The 25,010-nt window shown below is 38.7% G+C and overlaps 1 protein-coding gene across 10 annotated transcripts in view; it reads left to right on the plus strand.

Moving 5' to 3' along the window:
• INPP4B (inositol polyphosphate-4-phosphatase type II B) overlaps nt 1-25,010 on the plus strand; it is a 347,812-nt gene that overhangs the window by 125,155 nt on the left and 197,647 nt on the right. For all 10 annotated transcript variants that reach the window (XR_005819226.1, XM_040554780.1, XM_040554781.1 and 7 more), the window contains exons 6-7: nt 9,404-9,522; nt 11,302-11,418. Coding sequence is in view for 9 of the 10 variants with exons in the window: in XM_040554780.1 (XP_040410714.1) it covers nt 9,404-9,522; nt 11,302-11,418 (236 nt within the window). In the remaining variant the exon portion in view is untranslated. The remainder of the gene's footprint in view (nt 1-9,403; nt 9,523-11,301; nt 11,419-25,010) is intronic.

The following is a 25,010-nucleotide window of genomic DNA, read 5'->3' on the forward strand; positions in this document are numbered from 1 at the left end:
TTTAATCCTCATATGTGGGAACAGAAGTTCTATGAAAAGAAAAATATCTAATTAATCAAAGACTGAAGTCATCCTCTCCTTTTGAACACATTAGTTATAGATGTACTTATTTTTGGAGGTTTTGAAATGCATGTTCTACAGTGAGATTTGACTTGAAAATGAAGTCCCCCTGTGGGCCTTGGTAGAATTGGATTTATATTTGAAGCGCTGCAAAATCCCATATGAAGCTGGATGCAGCATGGCTGCTGTGGCTGTTACAAGCACACCAGGCTATCTGAGGTGCTTGGAAGGACTTGGTTCAAAACAAACAAAATACTTAAAAAAATGTTTTTCTTCATGGTTTTGCTCGCACCCTCTGATAATAAAGTTTCTAGTACTGTTATGAACACTTAAATTTTTGTGATTAGCCATGTTTTAAGTGTGGTTCTTCCCAGCTATGTGAAGTATAAAGCTGAAATGAGATAAATTGAACTAAATGAAAAAAAAAAAGCCTGAATATCTTGTGAAATATGGTTTAGATGCTCAAAACAAGTTAGAGCTGACAACTCAATCAGACATACTCTCTGTTTCATTTAAGATTGATTTCTGAGGGTTTGGATGAGAACGGGTTTTCATTTTGATGAACTCAGAGGAATTTGGTCCTAACATTGTTTGAACACTAGAATTCTTAACACTTGGTAAGGTTAGGATTGTTGCCTGTAGAGACTCTGAATGAACTTATTTTAAAACTAAAATGGGTTAGCAGTCTTCTCAACTTTAAGATGAGTGTGCTCCCATTGTGGTGAAGAGCAGCAATACCTACTTCATTCTGGATTAAAATTTCAGATCCACAGGAGATAACTCTACAGATATAAATGAAGATTTCTTTTACCCCTTAATTAATATTTCTTCATACATTTATTATGTAACATTATTATTTGAAGAAGAAATGAATATGGTATTCACTAGCGGTTTCTTGTGGGCTAAAGGGCTATGGCTGCATAGCTGGCTTCCAGATAATTCATGAGAGAGCTGGCTTCAGGAAAGAGGCATCCTTTATGGTAGCCACTGAAAGTGCACTATTGCTTAGGTGTACTCAAGTCCATGTCAACGTCATTTACCTTGGGTGATCACAGTAGTGTACTTGTGGGATCCTAAAGTCTTGCACAGGCTGTACAATGTCCTTAGGAAGCAGGGTGGATCAGTCTGTGCTGAAGTCCGGTTTCCTGTAGCTTGATTTCTATTTAGAATCGAGTGTGTCTCAGTTAATTAAAGCTCCTTTGAGCAGTTGTGTTCTGTACTGTAGTGAAGAAGCTCACTAAAAGACTTCATGTTGTTTTCCAAGTACCTTTTTGAAGGTTGTTGTCTGCCATAGTCACTGGACTCTGTGTTGCTTGATTGCAGTGCTTTATTTTGGAAGGGAAGCTTCTTTATTCACCAAGCATGAACATACATCATAAGGATGCATGTGAAGGCATGGATTTAGAGTAAGGACAAAGAACAGCTGCATTTTCTTTATATATTAGGGGGAAAAGATTCTCTCTACAGCATTGTAAAGTAATACCGTGCACTGAGGATCAAAACCGCACAATGTTTCATTTGACAACTGGTATAGCACTGTAATAATGCTTATGTCAAAGTAAGCCATGTACGCTGCTATAATAAAAAGAGATGGGGCTGACTGAAAACTTCCCATGGAAGAGATTTGGTACTTTGTTTCTTTTAATATTCTGGTAGTGTTGCTGATATATTTTTGTGAATTTATAAATTTCTGCAAAGATGGAGAAAGTTAGGAATGAGCAGAATCTATTTACAAAATCTGGGAGAAGTTGTAACGGGTTAGAGACACTTGCTGTGAGCTTACAGTATAAAGAAATTCATAGTTAAAATAAAAAAGGAAGTCTCTATTATTTGCTGTTCTTCTAATGCTTTAGCTGGTGCTTAAACTTGTAATCACTATTTTTAGGATAGTGGGAAATATGAAATTACAGCAAGTTTACTTTTTTTTTTAACTTAATTAGATACTTGATATGACAATATTGGGAAAAGGTGAAAGGGGAAGTGGTATTTAACTCTGTTTCCCAGACATTTGAACATTTCTGTGGCATTCTAAAATGCCAACAATGCCAAAATAAATTTCAGCCTTAGAATAGCAGTGGATTCTTATCAAAATTGATTTTGATATGAAATATACTTCGGAATGTAGTTATGCATACCAATTTTTTTTGTTTTCAAGCATTTTTTTTTCCCTTTCCTCATTGCTATCACCACAGAACTGAAGTCACCTTCAGGGCAGAGCAAAAATACTGTTAATAGGCAGTGCCACAATCAGAGTAGCTTTGGACAGAAGGTATAGATGATAACTAAAAACCGAAAACATGAGCAAAAGCTCTGCTTTGCTGGCTCTAGACTACTACAGCATTTGAGAACTGTACTATTATATGCACAGTGTGCTTAATAAGGAAATGTAATATTTTTCAAACAATTACGCTTTTATAACTGAATATGGCACTGTATGAAAAAGGTACTCTTGAGTTTCCAAAGTTAAAGGTGATGAAAAATACAGATCCAGAGCAGTTTATTCTCTGCTTCATGACTTAAGAAACCAGCTGTTCTGAGCAAAGCTAGAAAATGACTTCTGTGACCTTGCCATTGTGTAGATGAGTCTAGAACATAGAGGTAGCAGAAGTCAGTTACAAATGACTGTAAATGTAGCTGGAGGTGTGCGATTGCTAGCAATGTATGTGTTGGAGCAGATCATCTAACAAGTTAGTAACGGATTAACTGCACAACCCAAATGTAAGTCGCACAGAATGGGTGGTTAACACAAGTAATCACACACTCCCTTCTTCAGTGACAATACAACGCCTGTGAGCTGTACATTGATCCAGTCAGCCAGTTTCCTGAGTTTCTTGCATCTATCATAATTATGCTCTATAAATAACTGGAGTTGTCTAGGCTGAATGGTAAGGAAGGAGTATGAAAAAGGCCTGCTCTAACACGTCAGAAGAATTGAAACCCACGCTCAGGAAATGACTATTATTGCTGCTGGTATCAGCAGTGTGAAGTTATGGTCTAAGCCTTGGCATTTATTTTAGCTTTTTGGAGAAAGTAGGATACGGTTCATAAGTTCCTTACTTGATGCTCTATTCCACCATGAAACTTAGAGTAAAACACAAAATGCAAACTGACATTTCTTTAGTACTGCAAAACCCAGAGTGGGCAGAACTTGTCCTGAAATTCAACACTTCAGATATTCAGTGATAATTCCAACCAGTCTTATCATTTCCTATGCAAATGGCTTGAGTACAGCTTGCATCTTGACTCCTGGGCATGATCACTTATCCCATCAGCGTACAGCGCTTTCTCCCAGCAGCCCGTGTTTCTATCTTATTTCAATAATTCCTGAATAATTGTATTAAATAAGCTGCAAATTAGGTGGGTAATGGTTGATGTTTTTCTACATAGCATAGTGAGATATTACTTACAGTAAGTATTGCTAATATTGTTTTGCTTTTTTTAAACCTGTATTTGTAGAAATTTCATAGATATCTTTGTTTTGTCTAATACATCTCATTTTTTTCCTTGGACTGTTGGTAGAAATTTTATTCCCACTGTTAATTACAAGCATCCCTGAAGGATACTTAGCTGTATTATGTATGTGCATTTCCTTGTGATACAGCTAGGTTACTTTAGGAACCAGCTGTACATTGCAGAGAACAGATAGGTGTTTTATTTTCATACACAAGGCTCTCATTCTCAGAGACAGGAAATGTGATCTTAGAGCTTTTCTTTTTAGGTAAAAATCAATGGAGCTCTACTTGGATGCATGATCCAAATACCATCTTCATTTCTATAGACGCTCCTTCCTTAATACTCAGGGTTATGCTGTGAATTTCACTGGGAGTCCCCATGGCAAATTGCTGGGGGAGTAACTTCATTGTAGTGTGGGTGTCTGTTCTTTCTAATCCCTAGGTAGAGGTGTTCTTACCCACCAGTAAACTGAAGCATTGTTGCCAGCACATAAACAGGATAACCAGTTAGTAGTATTTATGATTAAGAAAAACAAAACAAAACTAATTGTGGGACACTAGCTGATGAGGTGGTCATTAACACCATTCTGAGTTAATAGCAGTCCTCAAACACTTGCCTCGGTTGCTTTCAGGCGTGTTTTGAGGTACAGAGGAAGCATTTCTCTCCTGTTCTTTTCCCTCTTGCAGTTGCCTTTACAATCCTACATCAAATATGGCCAAAGTTTTCTTGTAGATTCAGAAATTGGATTATTCTGGGATTATTCTGAAGCCTTTGTGTGCCTGGCTGGAGTTATCTTGTCACCAACCTTGGTTAGCGGTGTGTGTTCAGTGGAGGCTGGAGCAGCAGCTTTGCGCGCATTCTCCTCTTATACCACCCCCGGGGTGGAGGAAAATAAAATGTACGCTTCACTGTTACACGTTGCACAAGTCTGATTGTGCAGTGCTCTTAGTTAATGTGTCCTTTTGCCCACTAAGGAGTCGCTGCGTCTCAGTTAATTAGCCTATAAAGACAGGCTGTATGTTACTATTTATAAACTAAGTTGCTTTGGGATAGTAATGCGGCTGTAATACCAATCAAATGGAAAAAAAATAATTGAACATGATGTTCACATATATATGTCTATGTGAGACACAGGCTTCTCCCATGCCACTTATCTTCAGATCCTGCTGATCTTCTGTTCTAAGTGCATACAAAATAGCATGCTGTGGAGAAAACGGGGATAGTGGTTAATGCCTCTCCCTTGGCAGCCCCTTGGCATCTGTCTGGGTTTGGAAAATGGGAAGGAATGAAGTCATGGGAAATTGGGTTGTTTCTGCCACTGGTTAGAGAAAAAGCTGCCTCACTAATTACAATGTTGGCTAATACATGGACTCTGTGAATCCTTAGATTGGTAAGACGTTCACCAATGTGTTATTTCCCACACTGTCCAACATGTACAAACATAGCAAAGTCAATGCTATTTTCCAATTTTTGGTCTAGTCCTTGGCTTCTCTCCCAAACAACTCTGAGCAGAGGATATCTGTCTTGGTCTCTGCCCATGTAGCTTGTTGCAGCTGCTGGAGCTTTTTCAGTTCTGGGAGATGCTGCATCTGCGCATTTCTCTGCCAGATTCATTTCTTCTGGCTCCAGTGGACTCACGGCTTGGAGCCGTGTTGAACACCTGGTCAGAATAATTGTAGTTCCAGGGAAGGTAGTTGAGTAATTTCCAGACTATTTCTCCTTTAGTGCTCCCTTTCTCCTTTAGTGTATATTTTTTAGACTTTCTTCCTGTTCTCTGTTCTATACCAGTAACGTTTTCAGAAAATTCTCCCTCTACCATGTCTCTGTCACTAAAAACATGAAGCAAGGTTCTGCTGCTTGCAGCATAGTTTGGTTCTGGCCAAGCAGTAACCAGTCATTCCCTCGTGTTGTCTTTGCATGCGTTGTGCACACAGGTGGAGAAGGATGAAGAATGCAGCCAGCAGCATGCAGTGTGCATCATGAAGTACTTGTGTGAGGGATATCAGGGAAATATTGCACGGGGTAGAAGTCAGGAAGCAAACATCTTCTTACCCAGCTTGTGTTTCCTGCACACACAGCTTGTGTGCGTGGTAACAGAGCGTGTGTGACAATGTATAGGCATGACTGGTAGAGAAGGAGCACTTGTTTACTGGGATTTGTGAATAATTTTGTAGCTTTAATCATAGAACAGCTACAGCAGTGAAAATGAAACAGTAATTAACAGTAATTAATATTCACTTTGCTTTTATTCTTTAGAAATAAGTGTTGAATGATACCAATGATTAAATGTTTTATGATTTAAGGTATTTTAAATGGTATTTTATACGTAGACCATAGCATTTTGCACAATACATAAACGTATATTTGAAAACGTATTCCAAAATGCTGTTTCCATTTAGCCTTTTATCTTGTTCACACGTAGTGATTCCCTTGCTGTCTTTTTCCTTCTTTTTCTTTGTTTGTTACATAGAGGAATGGTTTCTTCCTGCTATCTTAACTTGTTCTTTGTTGATACGGAAACATAAATTATTCCTAATGCAGTTCTTCCTTAAACATTCATTGTACACTGGTAGGCTCAGCCGAGATGGGATCACCAGAGGAATGGATGACTCAGGCTTTTACACACTGAGTCAACAGTCACAATGAGTAGATTCATATAACTTTGGCATGTAAGTACAAGCTGTCACTTCGGTTCCCTGAGTTTTGTTGATGAGTTTTTCCAGAATTAATTCAAGCATAGTGAAGTATTGAGAAGTAGTGTGACCTTAGTATATGGTCTGTTTGGATGTAGGTTATAGTGTGAAGTATATTAATGTTAGGTTACCTGCTTTCACTGTGTTAAGAAAACAGCCTTGCTCTGCATTTCGTATTTGTGTTTTCATCCGTTTATTTTTGAATAACTTGTCAGTCACATTCAACAGATCTATTTAAATTCAGAGCATCCAGCTTGTGTTTTATTGCACCGCCATGTAATGTTAAACCTGTCCAAAGAGTGTTGCCTGTTTCTTTGGGAAGACTTAAGATTGTCAGAGGTGCTGCCTGTAAAATAGTTCAAGGGGCAGTAATCCCAAGCGGGGCTGTATAACTAACCAGGATGTGAGTAAGATACAACAAACTTCTCCTATTCTTTGGTATCAGCTTAACAAAACGTAAGGGCTTCTTTCTAACATGTCATTCGGGGCATTTTTAAGGGAAGTGATGTGCTGTAGTGCCCAAACTGACACATTCTGTGTCACTCCAAATCTTCTATTCTCTGCCAGTGATCATCTTATTGAGGATCTTCTCTGACTGAAGGGTGGCTGTGAGCAGCAGTAGCCCCATGTCACAGTAGGCACAAATAACTGTCAGCACAGTAAATGAGTGTTTCATTTTTATTTCATTTATCTTTCTGCACTGGGGGCTCCCAGAGGCTTGTGGTACTTTGTGCTGATCCTCCCAACTGGAGGTATGCAGATGAATTATTTTCACGTCAACTGTATCCAGTAAAATTCCAGATCATGTTGCTAGGCTGCCTGTTTACGAGGAAATGATTTACTGATTGGGTTTCCTTACAGTCATAGAAATGAATGGTCTCCTGTGCTCAGATATCACCAAGATGGTGACCACTTAGTACAGTCTTCTTCCTATCTTTTAAAGTTTTTCAATAGCATAAAAGCTTGTACAAATAGGCTGATAGAAAACTTAGTCCTATCTGGTTAATGTTTTTGAGATATCCCACAGGTAAATCAAGCTTTCATTTATTGAGGGATTTACCTTTGTTCACCATGCACTAGTACTTTCTACAAGACTTCAGCTGTAGGGTTCTTGCTAGAGCCTCTGTATTTTATTTTATTTTTTTCCCCACAAAGTTTGGCTTTTTCTGTGTTTATCTTCTTATATATTCCTGTCATCTTTGGAGGTCCACTGAAATGTGCGCTTGCTAGCCTTTGTTTGTGATGGCCGTGGAAAATTTCACTGAATGTTTGTTGGTGTTCCAGGTTCTGGTAGTGAACATCAGCTCTCTTGTTGTTCCTTTGAAACAGCACGTCCTAATGTGCTGCCTTCTGAAAGCAGGATTACAGAGTGGAACAGCCATTTAAGGATTGGATGGTGGCGTAAGACCAGGTTTTTGGGTGTCAATGGCTGTAGGTGGAAGTTCTGGTGATTTGGTACCAATTCATTATGCCACGTGTGTTTGCTGGCAGACTGTTATTTCAGGGTCTTGCGATGAGCTTTAGAAAGGTTATTGTTCAAAGTGGCAGGTGTCTGCCCAACCTTTTGTGCTTTAAGTGCTTTTTAGTAAATATACTGAAATAATTCTGCTGGTCCTATCAGATGTGACTGATATTTAGAGTATTTTCAATAATATGGTGAGCCTTAGAGGTAAAGAATCGCTTGCTATTCAAGTCTGGTGCTACCTCATGAAGACTCCATCGTGCACAAACCTTTATTGTTATCCTACTTTTACCGCCAAATTATGATAAGGTTAGTTTGAGACTCGACAGATTTCATTGGAAATTTGTGCAAAAGCAGAAACTTCAAAATATTCCATGAGGGTTAGATTTAAGTGGAAGGTTGGACTTAACTGTTTTCTTGTTCTCTTTTAAACCATTATGGAAGAGTAGGGAAAAAAAAAAAAAAACACCTTTGGACAGTTTTTTTTATTTAATTCTCAATCAGCAGGTGCAAGCCCAAAGGGGGAGAAAAAAGTACAAACCAAGCTGAGTTGGCCTTTTGTGTGCATCAGAGCTTTCCTTGCCTTCTCATCAGACCAGGTTTGCTTACTGTGAGGATAATCTGCCTCACCTTTAGAAAGTTAAAGGTCAGCTGCACTTGAGGAAGCCCCTGGTTGGCAGTGACTACTAGAAAATGTCCCTAGCTATTTCTTGACAATTAGCCTCTCCGAAGCCATAGGCTTTTCTTTTCTTCCCCCAGGATTCTAGGATCCTAGAGTAGTTTTAAGCAATACAGAAAACACTGGATAAATCTTGTTGCAGTATTCACTGTTGTGTGTTCGTTACCGAATGTAAGGTGGATGGGTTTTGCTTTTGAGCCAATGCCCTGTTAGTACATGTCCTCTATGCAAAGCAATTAATTGTGCTTTTGTTTCTTCTCCCTCCTTTTTTCTTCCTTGGTGCTTTCACCGTCCTCCCTTCCCCCCCCCCCTTTTTTTTTCTTCCAGAAGGCTTTGAGGTATTTTAGTCTGAGTGAACTTAACCATCTGCATGACTATAAGCCCAGGTTAAGAACGAATTATTAAACAAGAATGGGATTGCTCCATATTTATCAAGTAAAATGAGTTTTAACAATGATGTCATATAGCCAGAGTACAATTACATTTTTCGTGTGTATGCCAGTCACTGACGAGTTGGTTATTTTGCTGTCTGCTTTTAGGTATGTAGATTTTTTTCTCTTTTAGTTCTAGTAAAAACTTGGTAATGCGGTGTCAGACTATATAAACCAGTCTAATGACTGATAGCATTTAACTGGTTTAGAATGTCTTTCAAGTGGCCATATACTGTGAGAATTGACAGAAAAGAGATGATCATTTCAGGCTGCTAAGATTTTGAGGCAAATCAAATGAATGCTTATGTAAAATTACCCACTATCCCAACGTGTGCGAGTGTCTGGGTATGTGCGCGCGCATTCATATACTGGAGCTGATGAGCCTCTGGCAGGGAGCTTTGCAGAAGCTGTGAGTATTTTTAGTGGAAACGAAATCTCAGTTGAGTTCTGCAGCATGTGACTTCCTATTTCTGTAAGTTACTTCCAAGGTACTTCCTCTGTTAAATCGGCTTGTCTCTGGAGATTTGATCTGGAGCTAGTGTGGTCTGCTTTGTCCTGTGCCTGTGGCAGAGTTTTCCCAGGGTTTTCTTCTGAGTATTTTATTTTTCTTTTGTACTGTCTCCAGCATGCAAGGGTCTAGTGGCTGCTACCCGTGATCGGAAGCTGAATACGTTTATACAAGTCTCAGTGGTACATCCAGCAGAGCACATTTTGACGAGGTATTCAAGCACTGAAATCGTGGAGGTGAGAGTCTTTCTTATCCAATTAACATGTTGATTAATGAATTGCTCACTTTTTCCTTTAGAAAGTGAATGAGAAATAAAGCAAGTTAGTGCATAGTCTTAAGTAAGGCAAGCACGCTCTGGCCATTAACAGGGCATACCTAGGAGTGTTCTGTAGTTCTTGGCATTTGACCAGGACAAACAGTTAGAAATGAACTTGCCTTTTCATGAAAGCTCTGTTTTTCCAAGCAGAGACACAGAAAATACTCCGCTTCTTCACGCATGGGTCTAGACTGAACAGGGAGTAGTTGCTCTTGAAAGAGCAAGACTGCAAAATAAAGCTAAATGAAGTGTGAAGTGTATGGAAAGTATTTTTAAATTACAGAAGAATGTAGGCACGTTATGTAGTCTTATACTTTGTTTTTTGGTTTATTTTTTCTCTTTTGGAAAGTTGACATTTTTGCAACTTGAAAAATATTAGCCTACTATTAGAAAAGTGTGTATGTTACGTCTGAATTCATATAAAATAATTAGTAACTTGAATTGCATATTACAGCACAAGTTGTCTCAGGCTGTTTCATCAGTGTCACAAACAGCAAAAACTGTTTACATGGAAAATTATTTAAGTCTGAGCAGACAATGTAGGTGTAACTTGCTTGATTTACTGGAGAGATTCATTAAGAACAGAGAAGTCTTATTGTAAATACACACCTGAACTTACTTTACCAAAGACTTGTTTTAACTTAAACACAGTGAGAATATTTCATGAGCTCTCTGTAATCTTCATTCCACCTAACTACTAATTAAATGGTTATAGCTGCAGCCACCAACCGTCCTGAAACTGCTTAATTCAAATATCTTGTATATGATCAGTACGTTTCATTGCAGACTGTCTGGAATGATGTTGTGTGGAAGATAGAATAGTTTTGTGTTTTTTTATAGAAGTGCATGCATTTCCTAACACGATCTCCTGATACAGGACGCATTTGAGGGCATGAGTAAACCCATCAATTTCTGTCAAGGCTCTTGGCTTCTTTCATAGTCAAGCTTTGGGGGAGGAGGAGGCAGGGGCACAGGAAAGCTATTTTTGGCAAGTGAAGTTATGTTCATCATGCTAAAAACTTTATTTCACTTATTAGAGAATTTAAGGATACTAGTCTAGCAACCTTTGGGAGGGTTTTTTTGGTTATAATTGAATGTGAAGAAGCTACAGGCAAAGATTTTACGTGATCAATTTAATTGTTTGTATATTTGAAATTATGATACAGTAACTTCTTTGTACAGCCTTCAGATGTGATCCTAATGTTACGAAACGTAGGAACATTGTCTTAGTCTATTACTATCCAAAGAAAGGAATTGTAACCCCTCCAAAAAATCAGTATCCTTAATGTAATACACGGTTTCTGTAGCATTTCTATAAACATTTTATTGTGACTTAATTTACACAAAAACAATTAAGAAATGTTATTTATGAGTTTAAATTAATGTATATCTTGAAATACTTTCTGAAAGTATCACAGGACACTGCTTATTATTTCAGATATTGATACCTGCAGACTGAACTGTTTGATGGCGTGCTGCTGAACTCTGTTTCAGAAGCACTTTAATTCTTTTCCACTGTGAAAAAATTTTGAAGTTGTCCAGTGTGTTATTCGTTTTGGGTAATGCTGGGATTTCTACAGCAGAGAGAGATGAACAACTAACTACTTTTAAGGAGCTCACCGTTTCTGTATGTGCATCCCTAATGGCATGCTATATATTGCACAGCTGTTACCTTACTGAATATACTTGTGTTACGCAGGGAACAAGAGATCCACTGTTTTTGACTGGTGTGACATTCCCACCGGAGTACCCCATCTATGAGGAGACTAAAATAAAACTAACAGTCTATGATGTCAAAGATAAATCTCAAGGCACGGTGAGTATTTTACTTCATTTTTTGCGAAATCTTATTGAGGATTTACGTTTCTCACTGTGGTGTTCTTTGGCTTTCTTTAGCAGGCTTGAATACTGGAGAAATGAGCATATGTAGAACTGGTTTTGCTCTTCTCTTGTACCTAAAACGTACTTTTTGTTACCATGTTAGAGAATAGAGAAAGAGGACCATGCGCTTAAAACGGACCCTTTGCTATTGTTTAATTGGTTACATGAATCAGAACATGTTTCTGGCAAATGAAAGATTACTTCTGTGTGGTTTTTGATGGCAGAGAATATACGGAATAGATTGAGATAATACCAAGTTTTCAGAAATATCTTTCTTGATCATATTTTACTTTTATGACAAAACCAGGTTAATAATAGAGCCTGTAACTTGATGTTTGAGGGGGATGGTCATTTTTGCTTTTAACCTCTTGGGTGGTGATACCTGCAACTCTACTATGACTCCTGCTATTACTGATTCTTAAGGGTCCAAAATTATCTGTGTCCACTATCAAGGGTGAATCATTTGGATTCCAATGTAATACATTTTCAGTTTCAATGTCAGCTTCTTACACTGAGAAACAGTTACTTCAGATGATATGTGGAGGTCAGTGAGACTATTTGAGTGATTTAAGTGTCAGACATAGACCTTGTGCCATTTTATGTGCTCCGGGTGATCTAGGACAGACTTAAAGAGCTCGAAGATATGATAGGACCTATGAGAGAATTGTGGTTTTTGTCTGACAGCTGGACTCCAGCTGATAGGAGTTAGAAGCAGCCCTTGAAACCTGTATTTAATTAGCTGAATTGCTGTTAATGTATCTGTAATTGTCCCCCAATTTGATTAAAGACTATATGAGCTCATGTCATGCCTGTATGCATTCATTATCCATAAGAAGGAAATTGAAGGCGTAACTTAACTTCTGACTGTCTTTGAACTGCTTATGTGAGTGAAGTTATGTTTAGAGGACCTCTATTTTTTTTTAGGATAGAAAACAGTTGATATGTTTAAATTTTAGATTCACGAGCAAACAGGTTCGCTCTGTCTCCTCGCTCTTCTCTTTAATGGGAGTCTGCGGAGTATTTTAGCTGTAGAATGTGGATTTCTTTCAACTTATAGACGAAGGTATTTTTTCTGTTAGAAGTAACTGGGGAGGGGAGTGTACACTTTTCAGAGTGAGTGTGATTTAATTTTTGGTTATGGTTTAGACTATAGGGGCTAAAAATTGTATCTGCTGTTTCTTCAATAGAATTGTCACCTATGGACCGATACAGGAGTTAAGTGAGAGGAGTATGACTTTGTCCCATCCCTTCTAGTTCTTAAGCTATTATGACTGACAGCATGATGGATAATAATATCCTATCTCTAAGGGCAAAAAAGTGGACTTGATTTGTAGACCTATCCCTGTACTTTTCTTCTACGCATTTACTGCCTATTCTACAGGACAAATTACATATGAAAGATCTAGTCTAGAGCATGAATATAATTTGGTAGCTTTTAGGAACTTTAAAGAAACTTTTACAACAGTTCCTTATAATTGAGTATAGGACTAGAGTCTGTCCCAGGGAATCATATTAGCATAGCTCATAAGACTCTGGAGACTTAATATTTTCCTTTTAAAATTGGAAAATGTTAATGCCATCTGTTTTACATGCATTTAGCCTTTTTTAATAGTCAGCTTTCTTAAAACTGGATATAGGTAAGAAAATATTAAATGAGCTCTGAGATCAAAATCAGGGTATATTGCAGCATGTGTGAATGACCCTGGGCCACCCAGGTTGAGACTTGATTTGTGGCAATATTTGGACTTCTGTTTACTTCCTGGAATATGAGCAAGGATAAAACTAATGGCTTGACTTTCTTTCCTATGACTGGAAGCTGTCACACTTTTCTGTTAGTTCAGGTGGCTTTTTTGAGTCTGGAGATGTATCTACATTGATAAAAGTCAGCTTTAAGTGAGCTAACTTGATACTACCACTAGCGTGGCTGCAGTGGTACAGAGCTCAGCGCTTGTTTTATGATTCAAGAAGTGGGATGCATCTGTTTTGCAGAGAGCTTGTTTCAAGCGTTGTGACTTTACAGTTATGATTATCCAGGCTACAACAAAGTTGGATTCTTCGGTTTACGCAAATTGCTGCCACAGCTTGTGACCACAACATGTAGCCCTGCAATCCCTGCAAACTCCAACACAGGCAATCCCCATGGGGCGAAGAAAATCCAAGGTTGCTGGGTGTTCTGTTCTATGCTCAGCTGTGCTTCAAGGCTGGTCATATTTGTCTCCAGCTCATCTAAGTGATCATTTATGGCAGAATAAACCTTGGATTTGACTGCTGAATATTTTGCAGAAATTGGACAAAAAGCCACAGTAAAACGAACTCTGACAATATCAGAGTTATTCTACTCCTAGTACTTCAGTTAACCATTTCAAAGTAGCTGATACCACTCACCACACTGCAGTTCAGCAATTTACTTATTCATTTCTTATTTCTCTTGTAATTTAAATGGAACTAAAGGAAGTGAATTCTGTGTGTTAGTTAAACTTTGAGCAGGATGTTACTGCCACAAACAGAGGATTGTAGAGAAAGTGGGGTAAGGGCAGTAGGTACCTCACAGGATAAAGAATTTTCTTGTGTTTTGCCTAAACCTGCTTTTGTCTATACAGAAAACGATTAGACCTTATTTTCAATCCAATTGGATCTTTGCTGTAACACAGAAATAATTGGATACTGTTCAGCTTGTACACACAGGTCATAATGTAAAGTGAAAGGGTATGCTCCCTAGTGACAGACAACCAGATTTTTTTTGCATTGCTGATATGCTATTTATGCTGCCCTTCAAAAAAATAAAAGAAAATAACCTTGCAATGCTTATACCACAAAACAGGTAGTTAGCTTCAGTCTTGTCTGTCATTTAACTTGCATTTATATCAGAAGAGCAACTTAACTATATTTAAGTACTGTGCAGCTGGTATCACCTTCACTGTGCTTTACACACTGGATGTACTAGCTGCACTATTCCCTTTCTTTGCATGTCTGTTTGATGTTGATCGTAATTATATCTTGGCTGTATCAGGTTGTCTGTAATTGAGACTTTTTAATAGAATGAGACTACTTTTTGTTATGGAGAAAACAGAACATTAGGGGGATTGGTTACTGTAAATTCTCATGTAAATAGAAGTTTCTAAGAAGGATGGTGCTATTCCTACTTAACTTTGATATAGCTGGAATAAAGAAGTTAATAGTGTGTTCACGAAACATAATGTAAATCCAGTGAGGCCATGCATGCAAAGCAGTGGATAATGCCATGTTCTGAAAAATGTACAGTGACATCTGTTTCAACATCAGAAAGATTTTCTTCCTGTGTTGCCATAAGCGAGTTTGTTTCACTGGCTTGAGTTGCACTGCCTTTGAGATTTTTTGATAGTAGGGTTTTGTCTAAATGCTTGGGCTGCACCTGTTCTTTAAATCGTTGTCCAAGGAAATTTGGATTAGAGGCTTGTATGCTGTTGAAATATCACCACTGTAGTGCTTTTGCACAGGCACGCTATTCTTAGCTTTTTGATAAGCATGCAGGTTTGCTCAGTTTGGTCTAGCAAGTTTTAATGCTGAAGCAGGATTAATTCTCTTTTGAAAATACTGCGTAGTGCAAGTCGGGTAACACTGCTGCATGACAGATCTGCAGAAGATGTGAGATAGATGAATTCATGTTACATTAAGGGAGGGAGTGCCAAGTGACTGGTTTGGGAGGCAGCAGTCTTTCTATTCTGTATTAAAATACATATGTTTATGTCCTGCAGCAAGCGTTCTGAACTTCATTGTGTGGAACAGTGTGACTATTTTTACGCAAGTGCTTTAACATCGAGTGATAGCGAGGTTTTTGTTTGCTTGTTTTTTGCAGTTGGTTCTTCTGTTTCTGCATCTGATTTGTGTTGACTTAATGCAGGTAGAGACGCAGCTTAAATTCTTCCTACACAGGCTTCTCTATCCGTAAAGCAGGCTTGAAAACATTCTTGTCTTTTATCATCTTAACACAATCTAGAATTGTGTTCATTTAAATGCAGCGAGATGTTCAGGTAAATGCTGTTGTCACATTCTGGCGTGGCACACAATGAGTTGCGCTGCCTCTTCTTGATGCACATGTGGAGAAGTGTTGGAAGCAAGGGACAGAGGTCTCTGTGATCACTTTCTGTGTCTGGTCTCTGCAGTGCTCCTTTGCAGATTTCCCTTCCAGAAGGAGGAAGAAATGAATCCAGAAGCTTGAGAGTCTGCTTCAAAAGCAGAGAATTTCTGTACAGTTATGGTTAGAGACTTAGTTGATGACTTCATTTTTTTTAATCTTAAATATCAGCAGGTAAAGACAATCTACTTTGGATAGATGTAAGTACTGGAATTCACATGTGATGTTCAAGATATGAGTAACCACTAATACTGCCTACTGAGAGCAAGGAGAAACTTGATACATAAAAGGCAATTGAAAGATTACACATTATATAGTCTGGTCTTGCATTTTTTACTTCCCAATTGGTCCTCTTAATTACAGAAATTGTAATTTGGTTATTTAAAGAGTAATAGAAATAGAAATGCAATTTTATATGTGGTAACAAGCATTATGAAGCGACAAGTTCTAATTTATTTAGTCTTCAAATTACTTATCTTTGACTGTTCAGTTTTGTATCTTCTTCTAAACTTGCTGACAGTGAATGGAAAATTCACAAACGGTTTTGCTTTTTGTGTTTCTTGGTACTGCAAGTATCCCTGTTAAAATTGAATCACACTGGGTTGAGTTGGAAATGAAGAGTGTCTGTCATGAGAAAGGCATTTTAAGTTGGATTTGAAGCCAAATCTGAAGTGACAGTCTTCCGGGTACCCTCGTGGGCATCGATCTGTATGATAGACCCACCACGCAGCTTGGTGTGACTTGCCATTTCTGCTGAAGATGCTCACAGCTTGAATATTAGTAGTGCTGCAGAGCGGTATGTGAAATGCATTAGCAGAGATAAATGTGGAAGCTTGCACATCATCTCCCTGCACTCTGCCTGCACCAGAGTGCTCTTAGTGTCTCGCTCTTGTGAACGCTAAAACTTCTGAAGCGAGGCTTCTTTTTTCTTTAAAACTCGAAGTAGCGTTGAAAGTGCTGCTCTTGGTTTAAAGAAAAAGCACTTCAAATTCTTCCTTTTCTCAGTTCTGTTCGCTGTCATGTCTGCAGGATTTGTGGAGAAATATTGCCTTATATTAGAAACTTATTTCATTATTTTTAATAGAGCAATATTGCACTGTACCACTGTCTTACCCACAGAAATACTTGTAATAATGCTTTATTCATGCTTCTTTTCGAAATTGTGATTTTTTTTTTTCATGAATATGTACTTGATAGATTCAGTTTTCCTTTTGTTTCAAATTCTGTACTGTTACCAAATGCCAGTAATCGAAATACAGGGGGAGGAGATTTGTTTCTATTCTTCTGGTTGTGTGCGGGTGGAATGCACCTAAGCATTGTTGTCTGTCTTTCTCAGTATTTCTTAAAAGCCTGGAAGCATAAAGGGAAGTTCAAGCTGACTTTTAATTAAATTCAAAACTGACTTTTATTTGGTTTGAGAGTGAAATAAAATATTTATTTGAAGTGGCTGAGTTGTAAGGAAAAAAGGTTTCTTACACTTTAGTGAATCTCTAAGAGAATTGGGGATAAGTGTCAAGACCAGAACTACAGGTGTGTTGAAATTTGTCCATTTGTAGCTTTAACTGCTCTTTGTGCCAAGACCTTGAAAATTCAGTGGGGAGGGGTTTTGAAAAATCTATCTCCTCAAAAGTATCCCATTTCTCTTCCTACTTTTTTCCTTTACTCTTTTATATTTTTTTTCCAATTGAAGCAAACTCTTCCTTATTGCTGTGTCTTCAGGGAAAGTTGAGATCTACAGTTCGGTAATTTTCCTCTTTGTTTTTTTACTTACTATGTCAATCAAATGCTGCTGTTGTCTCACATCAGGCATAGATGCCTCTCTTGTTGACATAGAAGCACTTTAACTTTGAGTGGATGTGTTGAACTCCTTGAAAAATCAACTGTGAGCTCCTCGTGTTTCATTTTTCATGTTTTGTATTTGTGGCACTTTTTTCTCCAAATAAGGCTTTAGAATACTTTGTTACATGTAATTGTTTTTATACCACAGTAAAAAAAAAAAAATAAATAAATTCGTGCCCTCTTTTTTCCTTGCTGTTGAAATTGTATATTAGTGGAAATGAGTTACCTGTAGAAATTGCAGTAAATGTTGAAAAAGGAAGAAAAATCCACATTTATAGTGTAGCTTTTGCGTCTTAATCTTCACTAAGACACTTCATATTTTTTTTCTCAAAACCTTGTTTAGGACTAATGAAAATAATGAAAAGACTTCCTCGAAGTTTGTGGTTTTTTATCTCGAATTTTTAGCATCTTGAAAATCATATTCATTGCAAATTTTCAGGCATCTCAGTTCGTAGAAAGGCACTTAGCAATACTGAGATAAAATAGAAGGTACGGTATATTTGAAATCTGATCCTTCAGTGCAAAAATATTTCTGCGCGATATTTACTATCTTTAAATACAACAAGAATTGATGGAATGAAAAGAAATGTATTTGAAACAGCGCTAAGTCTGCTTGCATTTTTGTGTTATGAACGTAGGCAGTTGAAAACAGAAAATAGACTTTTCTATTAAAGTTTTGTTGCAAGTGCTCTTGGAAATTGAGAACAGAACAAATTTAATCCATTAGCACAGATTTTCTCCCTCCACCATGTGTCTAACAGAAGTTTTCTTTACTGTTAATGGATATAGTAGAAACAGTAAATGTTTGCATTTGAAACTTTGTACTTGTAAAGCTGAGCAAATAACTATTTAAAAACAAAGAATCATAGGCACTGGACATAACTTGAGACATTTCTTGAGCAGTTTTGTTAGAAGAGAATAGCAGATTGTTCCCAGTAAACTAGTTAAATGTTTTGTATTCTGCTGTATTTTATATTCTGCTGTATTTTAAATACTCGATGAATAAACATGAAAGGCTTGTGTAATCATTTAGGAATTCCAGTGCCTTTAGAAATGTGTGTATCATTGAATTTTACTGTAATCAAAGCCTCTTTACATAATTATTAGACAGTGTATTACTTGGCACTGGACTAGGCTGCCCAGAGAAGCTGTGGATGCCCCATCCCTGGAGGTGCTCAAGGCCAGGCTGGATGGGGCTTTGGGCAACCTGGTCTGGTGGGAGGTGTCCCTGCCCATGGCAGGGGGGTAGAACTGTGTGGGCTTTAAGGTCCTTTCCAACCCAAACCATTCTATGATTCAATGATATTACAGAAACAAATTCCCATATGGCTGTAGTTCTCCATGCTTGGTTTTCTTCATGCCAGAAATGAGAATTCTGCTCATGTCCTCTTTGTTTTGTCCTGTTCAACAGGGACTGTGTGATCACACAGGGAGGAAAAAAGCCTCTCACTTTGCAACATGTGTTCTGCTGTGTTTTAAGAAACTGTGCTGTTTGCGTAGTGATGGCTAGAGAGACAGGAGAAGGAAGGAGAAATTTGATCCATAGCATGGTCAAAGCTTAGTGTGTTCAGTTCTAGCGTCTAGCTGACCCAAATTCTTGGGGGTGGGTGTTTGACTAAAAATCCTAACAGTATAAATCTGATAGAACTTCAGCATTTGAGCTTAGCTGTCAGTTTACAAAGCAGTAACCCCATTGAACCAAGTATCAGCTGCTTTATAGGGTTTTGGGACTTCGGGAGAGATTTCCTTTCACTGAGGAGTAAACTGACTTGTGGCGTAAAATCATGGGCACTGTGCTTACTGAAGAGGTGAAGGTATTTGAGTCCTGATGAAGTATGTGGGGTGCTGTTGTAGCCTAGGGCACTACAGCAGGGATGGACATAGTGTTCAGAAGCTGATGGTTTAAATGGCCCTCCTGTGCATTTTTGTGTGGGTATCTCAAACTAGTTTCCTTTTCCCCGTAGCCAGGCTTCAGAGCAGAAAGGCAGCTGTCTGATGTCTTATGATGTTGCTTTAAAACAGTTAACAACATGCTGTGATGGTACCAGTAAGCTGTTCTTCAGTCCTTCTGCCTTCCTCTTAATATGCAGCTGTATTGATTTTGTACATTACAGTGAAAACAAAGCAGGTAAGTGTACTGTGCGGCACAGACTCTGGTGTTACGGAAACCTGTTGTTACGGCTTGTTTTTTTCCTCCTTTTGGAGTTCTTTTTATCACAGTCATAATATTTTTAAAGCAAGAATAGATGAAGATTTTTATAGTATTGTGCAGCTGTTGATGTTTATTCTGGCAATATTATTATCCGTAAATTCTTTGTCATGTATGCATTCTCACTAATGTGAAATGAAAAAGCTGCAAGTCATGATTATCCGAAGTACTTCAAGATTTTTTTTTTTAATTCAGAGTAGGGCACACTGTGGCTTCCTATTTTATTTGAATTTTAAAGGATATCATAGTCTATTATGTTCCCTAGTTTTGTTTTTCTTTGCCAGCTTTTCCTGCAGATTTGAGCATGTTTCAGTAAGGCACAGCATTTTAAACATGACTGGTCTAGTGGCTCTTAGAGCTATCACAGGAACCTAGTATAGAGCAAACGCAGACACACCAATTAGCAAAGACTGTCCTGTCAGTTTTGACAGTAAAGTTTTAATACCTGAGCCGTCTCCAAGTGCAATTCAGAGATTTTCTCTGGGGAGAAATTAGAGGAGTGTGTTTTGTCTAAAAGCAGACGAGCAGGCATGCTGTCATACACACCAAAGAGCTGTACGTTTGCACCAAATGTGTATATATTGCTGTGTGGAAAGGTGGTTTATTGAGGATGTGTGTATAACGTTGATCTAGTTTGATATGCACAGTCATTTCAGGTGGAGGCTGAAGTTTTTATATATCTCCTGTTTCTCTGCATTGCTTTGGATTTGTTTGTGTAACAGCAATACAGGCATTTATTATTAAATTGTTTTTAGGCAATGCAAAGAAAAATGGTATTTCTGTAGAGCAGAAGTACGGCGGAGTGTAGCACAGTATTTTTTGTGGATCTATTCGAACAAATGTGTTCTGCAAGTTTCTGCCTGTACCTGTTTCACCAAAATCTGTGAGCAGGACCCAGAGGTATCACTGAATCTCAGCTTTATGTTCCCTGCTGCTCTTCAGACACTAGACTGGGAGTGTCAGAAGCAGTCAGTAGCACTTTTTATCCCCATATATACACGAAGAGATAAAAGCTAAGTCATTTGATTGCAACATCTGCACCATGAGCAGTTGTATGGATCATTTTTTCTTAAAATGCAGATTTGTAAATTTGGGGATGGGAGAAAACTATTTCTGAGATTACTTCAGAGAGGATTGTCTGCTTCCTTACGGAAAAACTGCCATGTGGGACAAACGTGATTTATTTCCTGTAGAAGGCAGCAGTCGCTGTGTCTTTGAGATGCTTGGAAGGCTTGGATTTTGACACACAGCAGCCTTAGTGAAATCGAGCATGGAGGTCCTTGATTTGTTATAGCTATAGATTCTCACTGCCTCTGTTCCTGGGGAATAACTTGGCAGCTTTTCAAAAAGAAGTAATTGCAAGGCTCTCACTCAAGAAATTATCTTTGAATGTGGAAGCTCTGGACAGTTACTGCCCAATTATTGCTACCCTGTTCTGAAATAACATCACCCCTGTGACAGGGAGGTTTCTGAATAATTACCTGTGCCCAAATGGCTTTCAGGCTTGGGTGTGACAGAAGAAAGACTGGTCTTGCAGTATAAGTTAAAGCATAGGTACATACACCCCTTTCCATTGAGAAGCATCCTATAAGAGTTTTTCTGTGTATGTGCAACGTTGTGCAAGTCTTCTGTCCAGAGTCTTGCTATCCATTAAAACAACCTTGGCCTTGTCAGTTAGCATTCGTCTCCTGGTGGATAAATCTGTGTTGATTTAGAGATGGCCACAGCATGGAGTATTTTGTCGCAGTGCAGTGGTGCATTCTTTTCCCGTACTCCTTTATTTGAGTGGTCCTAAGGTAGGACCCAGGAGCAGCCTCCTGTGGGAGGGACCAGGGAGCCCAAGTGTTTTCTTCTGTTTTCAGACACCCAAACCACCGTAATCAGCAGTGCAGTCAGTATGAACTAGACTAAAAGCCTGTTTGCTCCAGCAGCATTAAGCTCCCCAGGAAAAGGAAAACAGCGTTTTAGCATCTCTCATAACTAGTATGTTAGCACCGCCCCCCCCCCCAAAAAAAAAAAAAAAAAAAAAAACGAGCTATTTATTGAATCAATTAGAGAGAAACAAGAAGTGAAGGGAAAACACTCAGTCTAGTAAGTAAGCTATTGTTGGTCTCGGTTTTGGTTTGTTTCCCCCCTCCCCTAATATATTTGAATTTTAGAGGATATTGAGTTGTAGTTCACCTATTTTCTTCTATGACATGTATCCTCTTTTAGAAGGTGGTGTTAGACAAAGCAGCCTACAAGTGTTTGGTAAACCTGCCCCAGGCGTGTTCACCTGTGCATTGGTCTTCTCTTGGTGTGGTTTTAGGGTTTTGTCATTTTGGGATGCCTTAGGGAGAGGAGGAAAGGGAACTTTCCTACTTTTCTGTACTTCTATCTGGTAGTATCCTTGGCCTGATTATTCATTGAACTTGCCAGGTGTAGCTGACTGGGAGAGTCAGAAGTTCTGTGTGGCATAATTTCTAGAGATCAGGCTGTCAGGGAATCTGATGGCAGGGCGCTGCTTGCAGCCTGGAATAGAGGTTAGTTTCCGAGCAATAATAGTGTTTGCAAGAGAGAAGGCAGAAATTCTGAAAGGTGTGTGTAGTTGTGTGAAGTTTTTCTTCAAAAACAGAAGAAGCAGGCAAGTCTTCAAAAAGGAGTCTTCAAAAACAGGGAGAAGTCCTCAAAAACAGGGAAGCAGAGTGACTGTCCTGTTAGTCTGAAGAATTCCATATCCTGTTGTTTTTAAAATAAAAGCCTGGTGTCAGCAAATAATTATTTTTATGTTGGAAAAAATTTTAACTACGTGTTAGTTATTTGTGACTGGTTGTTCTTCCTTGTTACATTCTATAATGGTGGCATCCTTGCAAAGTTTTGGCAAGTCCACAGTCTCTGTGTATGCCTCCTGATGGTAAGCTGTCTGTCCTCACTTTTGCATAAATCCCCGTATCTAAATTGTGGGCTGGAAGAGAATGAGAGGTCCTTGGAGTAAGCTGGGTGCTCAACCAATGATCTGCACAGCCCTCCAGCTCTTGCCCATTATGCTTTTGACAGTCAAGCTCTTGCTCAGCTTCAAAGCTGCCATGTGGCACAGTTGTTCAGCAAGAGGGGTATCCGGAGAAAAGGCCGTAGTGCTTCTCCCTTCACCTCTGTTTGAGCTGTTGGAACAGCTTTGGAGCTTGGGCAGGTCTGTCAGCAGGATGGGGTAGTGTGCTGACGCTGGGAAAGCCAGTGGAAGAATTTCTGTTGGAGAGACGTAGCCACATCTGCACATACATCAGTGAATTTGACTAGTGCAGTGCTTGTTATTTTTAGGAAAACTCAGAGGAGTAGTTTGAAAACTGAATCAGTGCCTTTGGTACACTGTCAGACCTCCAGCAGAAAGTGCATGTGCACTGCAGTATTGCAGTGGGAATATGGATCCTCAAGTGTTTTCTGGATATAGCTTTTATATGGAAAAGAGAAAGATGCTTAAGATGAAGTTAAATGTACTCATCTGTGGAGTTAACAGCTGTTTGACTGAGATATGGCAACACTAAGTGCTACTTGAAGATAAGAGCTGAAGAAATACCTTGTTGAAGGTACTGGGAAGCTTTAGAGAGGCAGCTGTAGCTAGTCACATCAAGAACCTAGCTCTGACACAACCTGCTTTGGGAGTAAGGCTTTGTGATGAGTGAGGATGTACGAAGTCAAGCACATCTAGGATGAGTAGTGACATTGTAACTGAATTCTGTTGGCAATCTTCAGTACAGATAGTGTGAATTGCAGCAGCTCTTACAATGGAAAATGATGTTGCTGGACATTAGTACAAGCCATGCTTTCCCCCTACAGCTGTTAGTATTTTTTAGGGTTTGAATTGAATTCTGGATGTAATTTAACTTAGAAAATTGCTTTGCAATGAAAATTTTCTGTACTGTAAATGTATATGAAAATTTACCTAATTATTTCCAATAATAATATTTAAATCCAGTATTTTCAGAAATGCTTAATCAGTTATCTGTCCTTATTTGGGACTGAAAGGGAGTCTATTGGAAAAAAGCAGGGAGGAGAAAGGAAGGATGAATGCCTAACTGTTCTTCATGGAAATTGTTAATTCCCTATTAACTTTTGATACACTCACATTTACTGTTGAAGTTCCTACCTATCAGTTCTGGAGACTTCAGTGAGTCACTGCGGGAGGGGATCAAACCGGATTTACCACATCCTCTCCAGCACGCATGGGTGGTGAAAGGTTCCCGCCTGAGCAGCACGGGGCCAGGAGCTGGAGGTGCAGCAGCAGTACCTCTACAGGCTTGGACAGAGAAGCTTTGCCTCCAGGGTTTTAGTCAGCTTTGGCTGGTCTGCTAGCAAATGTCTAGATTTCTGGAAAGTGCTTTAAAAATAACAATTTCTTCTCACCTTTCAGTGGCTTGATAGTTTGTGACAGCCTCTGTTGCATGGCCCTACCTTGTTAGGCCTATTTTTAAAGCATGAGGCACGTTACCTTGAACAAAAGAGAATTTCTGGCATGGTTTTTATTGAGTGTGTTTTGTTCAGGTGGCAGCTGCAAAGAATGAGATTTGATTCTTATATAATTTTTGTTCACCTTTAGAGCTAGCTTTATGTCATTTGTGACAGGCTGTGTTTCCTGTCACTTTCTGTTACGTTTTCTCTTAACCTAGATAGACCACAACAGTGTAAAAAAATAAAATAAAATTCTTCTGATATAACAACAATATTCCCTTAATAGAGTATGCAGCTAATCTATGTGCTGTTGCTACATGAGTAGTCATCGAGGACATCATAGTTTGTACATTAGACTGGAAAAAAACTGAAAGGCCCGGAATGGTACTGGGTTGACTAAGGTGTTTTTAAGGAATCAGACATGAGTTTGTATATCTTTTTCTGTGTTAGAACTTTCATTTCACCTAAGATGATGATGAGAGTTATGGGTTGAGTTACGGCAAGTTACTTACCATACTCCATACCATACTTACCATACTTACCATACTTACCATACTTACATACTTACCATACTTACCATACCTCTCAGATCTAAAGATGCCAATGGGCTGCTGTCTGGATTGTGATTAAGTTAGTCATCCAATTTCCTATTTTATTTATTTTTAGCTACTCAGGTACTTTTAGTCTTCCTTTGTATACTTAGGCACTTTTAAGGATGCCTGAAGAAATCTGTTGGCAGCTTTTTCAAACTCTTAAGTACATGGCTATCAGGCAGCTCCGCAGAGCCACTCCTAGCTGCTGTCACTTATAGGAAGATGGATTACAGCTCTTCTACAATGAGAGGGGGGTTATAGATCAGCCTATGCAGTGGTGCATGTTTTCAGGAGATTTGGGGCATGCTGTTTTTGTGCCAACTATTGGGCTGATCATATGACGCGGC

The sequence above is a fragment of the Cygnus olor genome, chromosome 4 (assembly GCF_009769625.2).
Source record: "Cygnus olor isolate bCygOlo1 chromosome 4, bCygOlo1.pri.v2, whole genome shotgun sequence".
Taxonomy (NCBI): Eukaryota; Metazoa; Chordata; class Aves; order Anseriformes; family Anatidae; genus Cygnus; species Cygnus olor.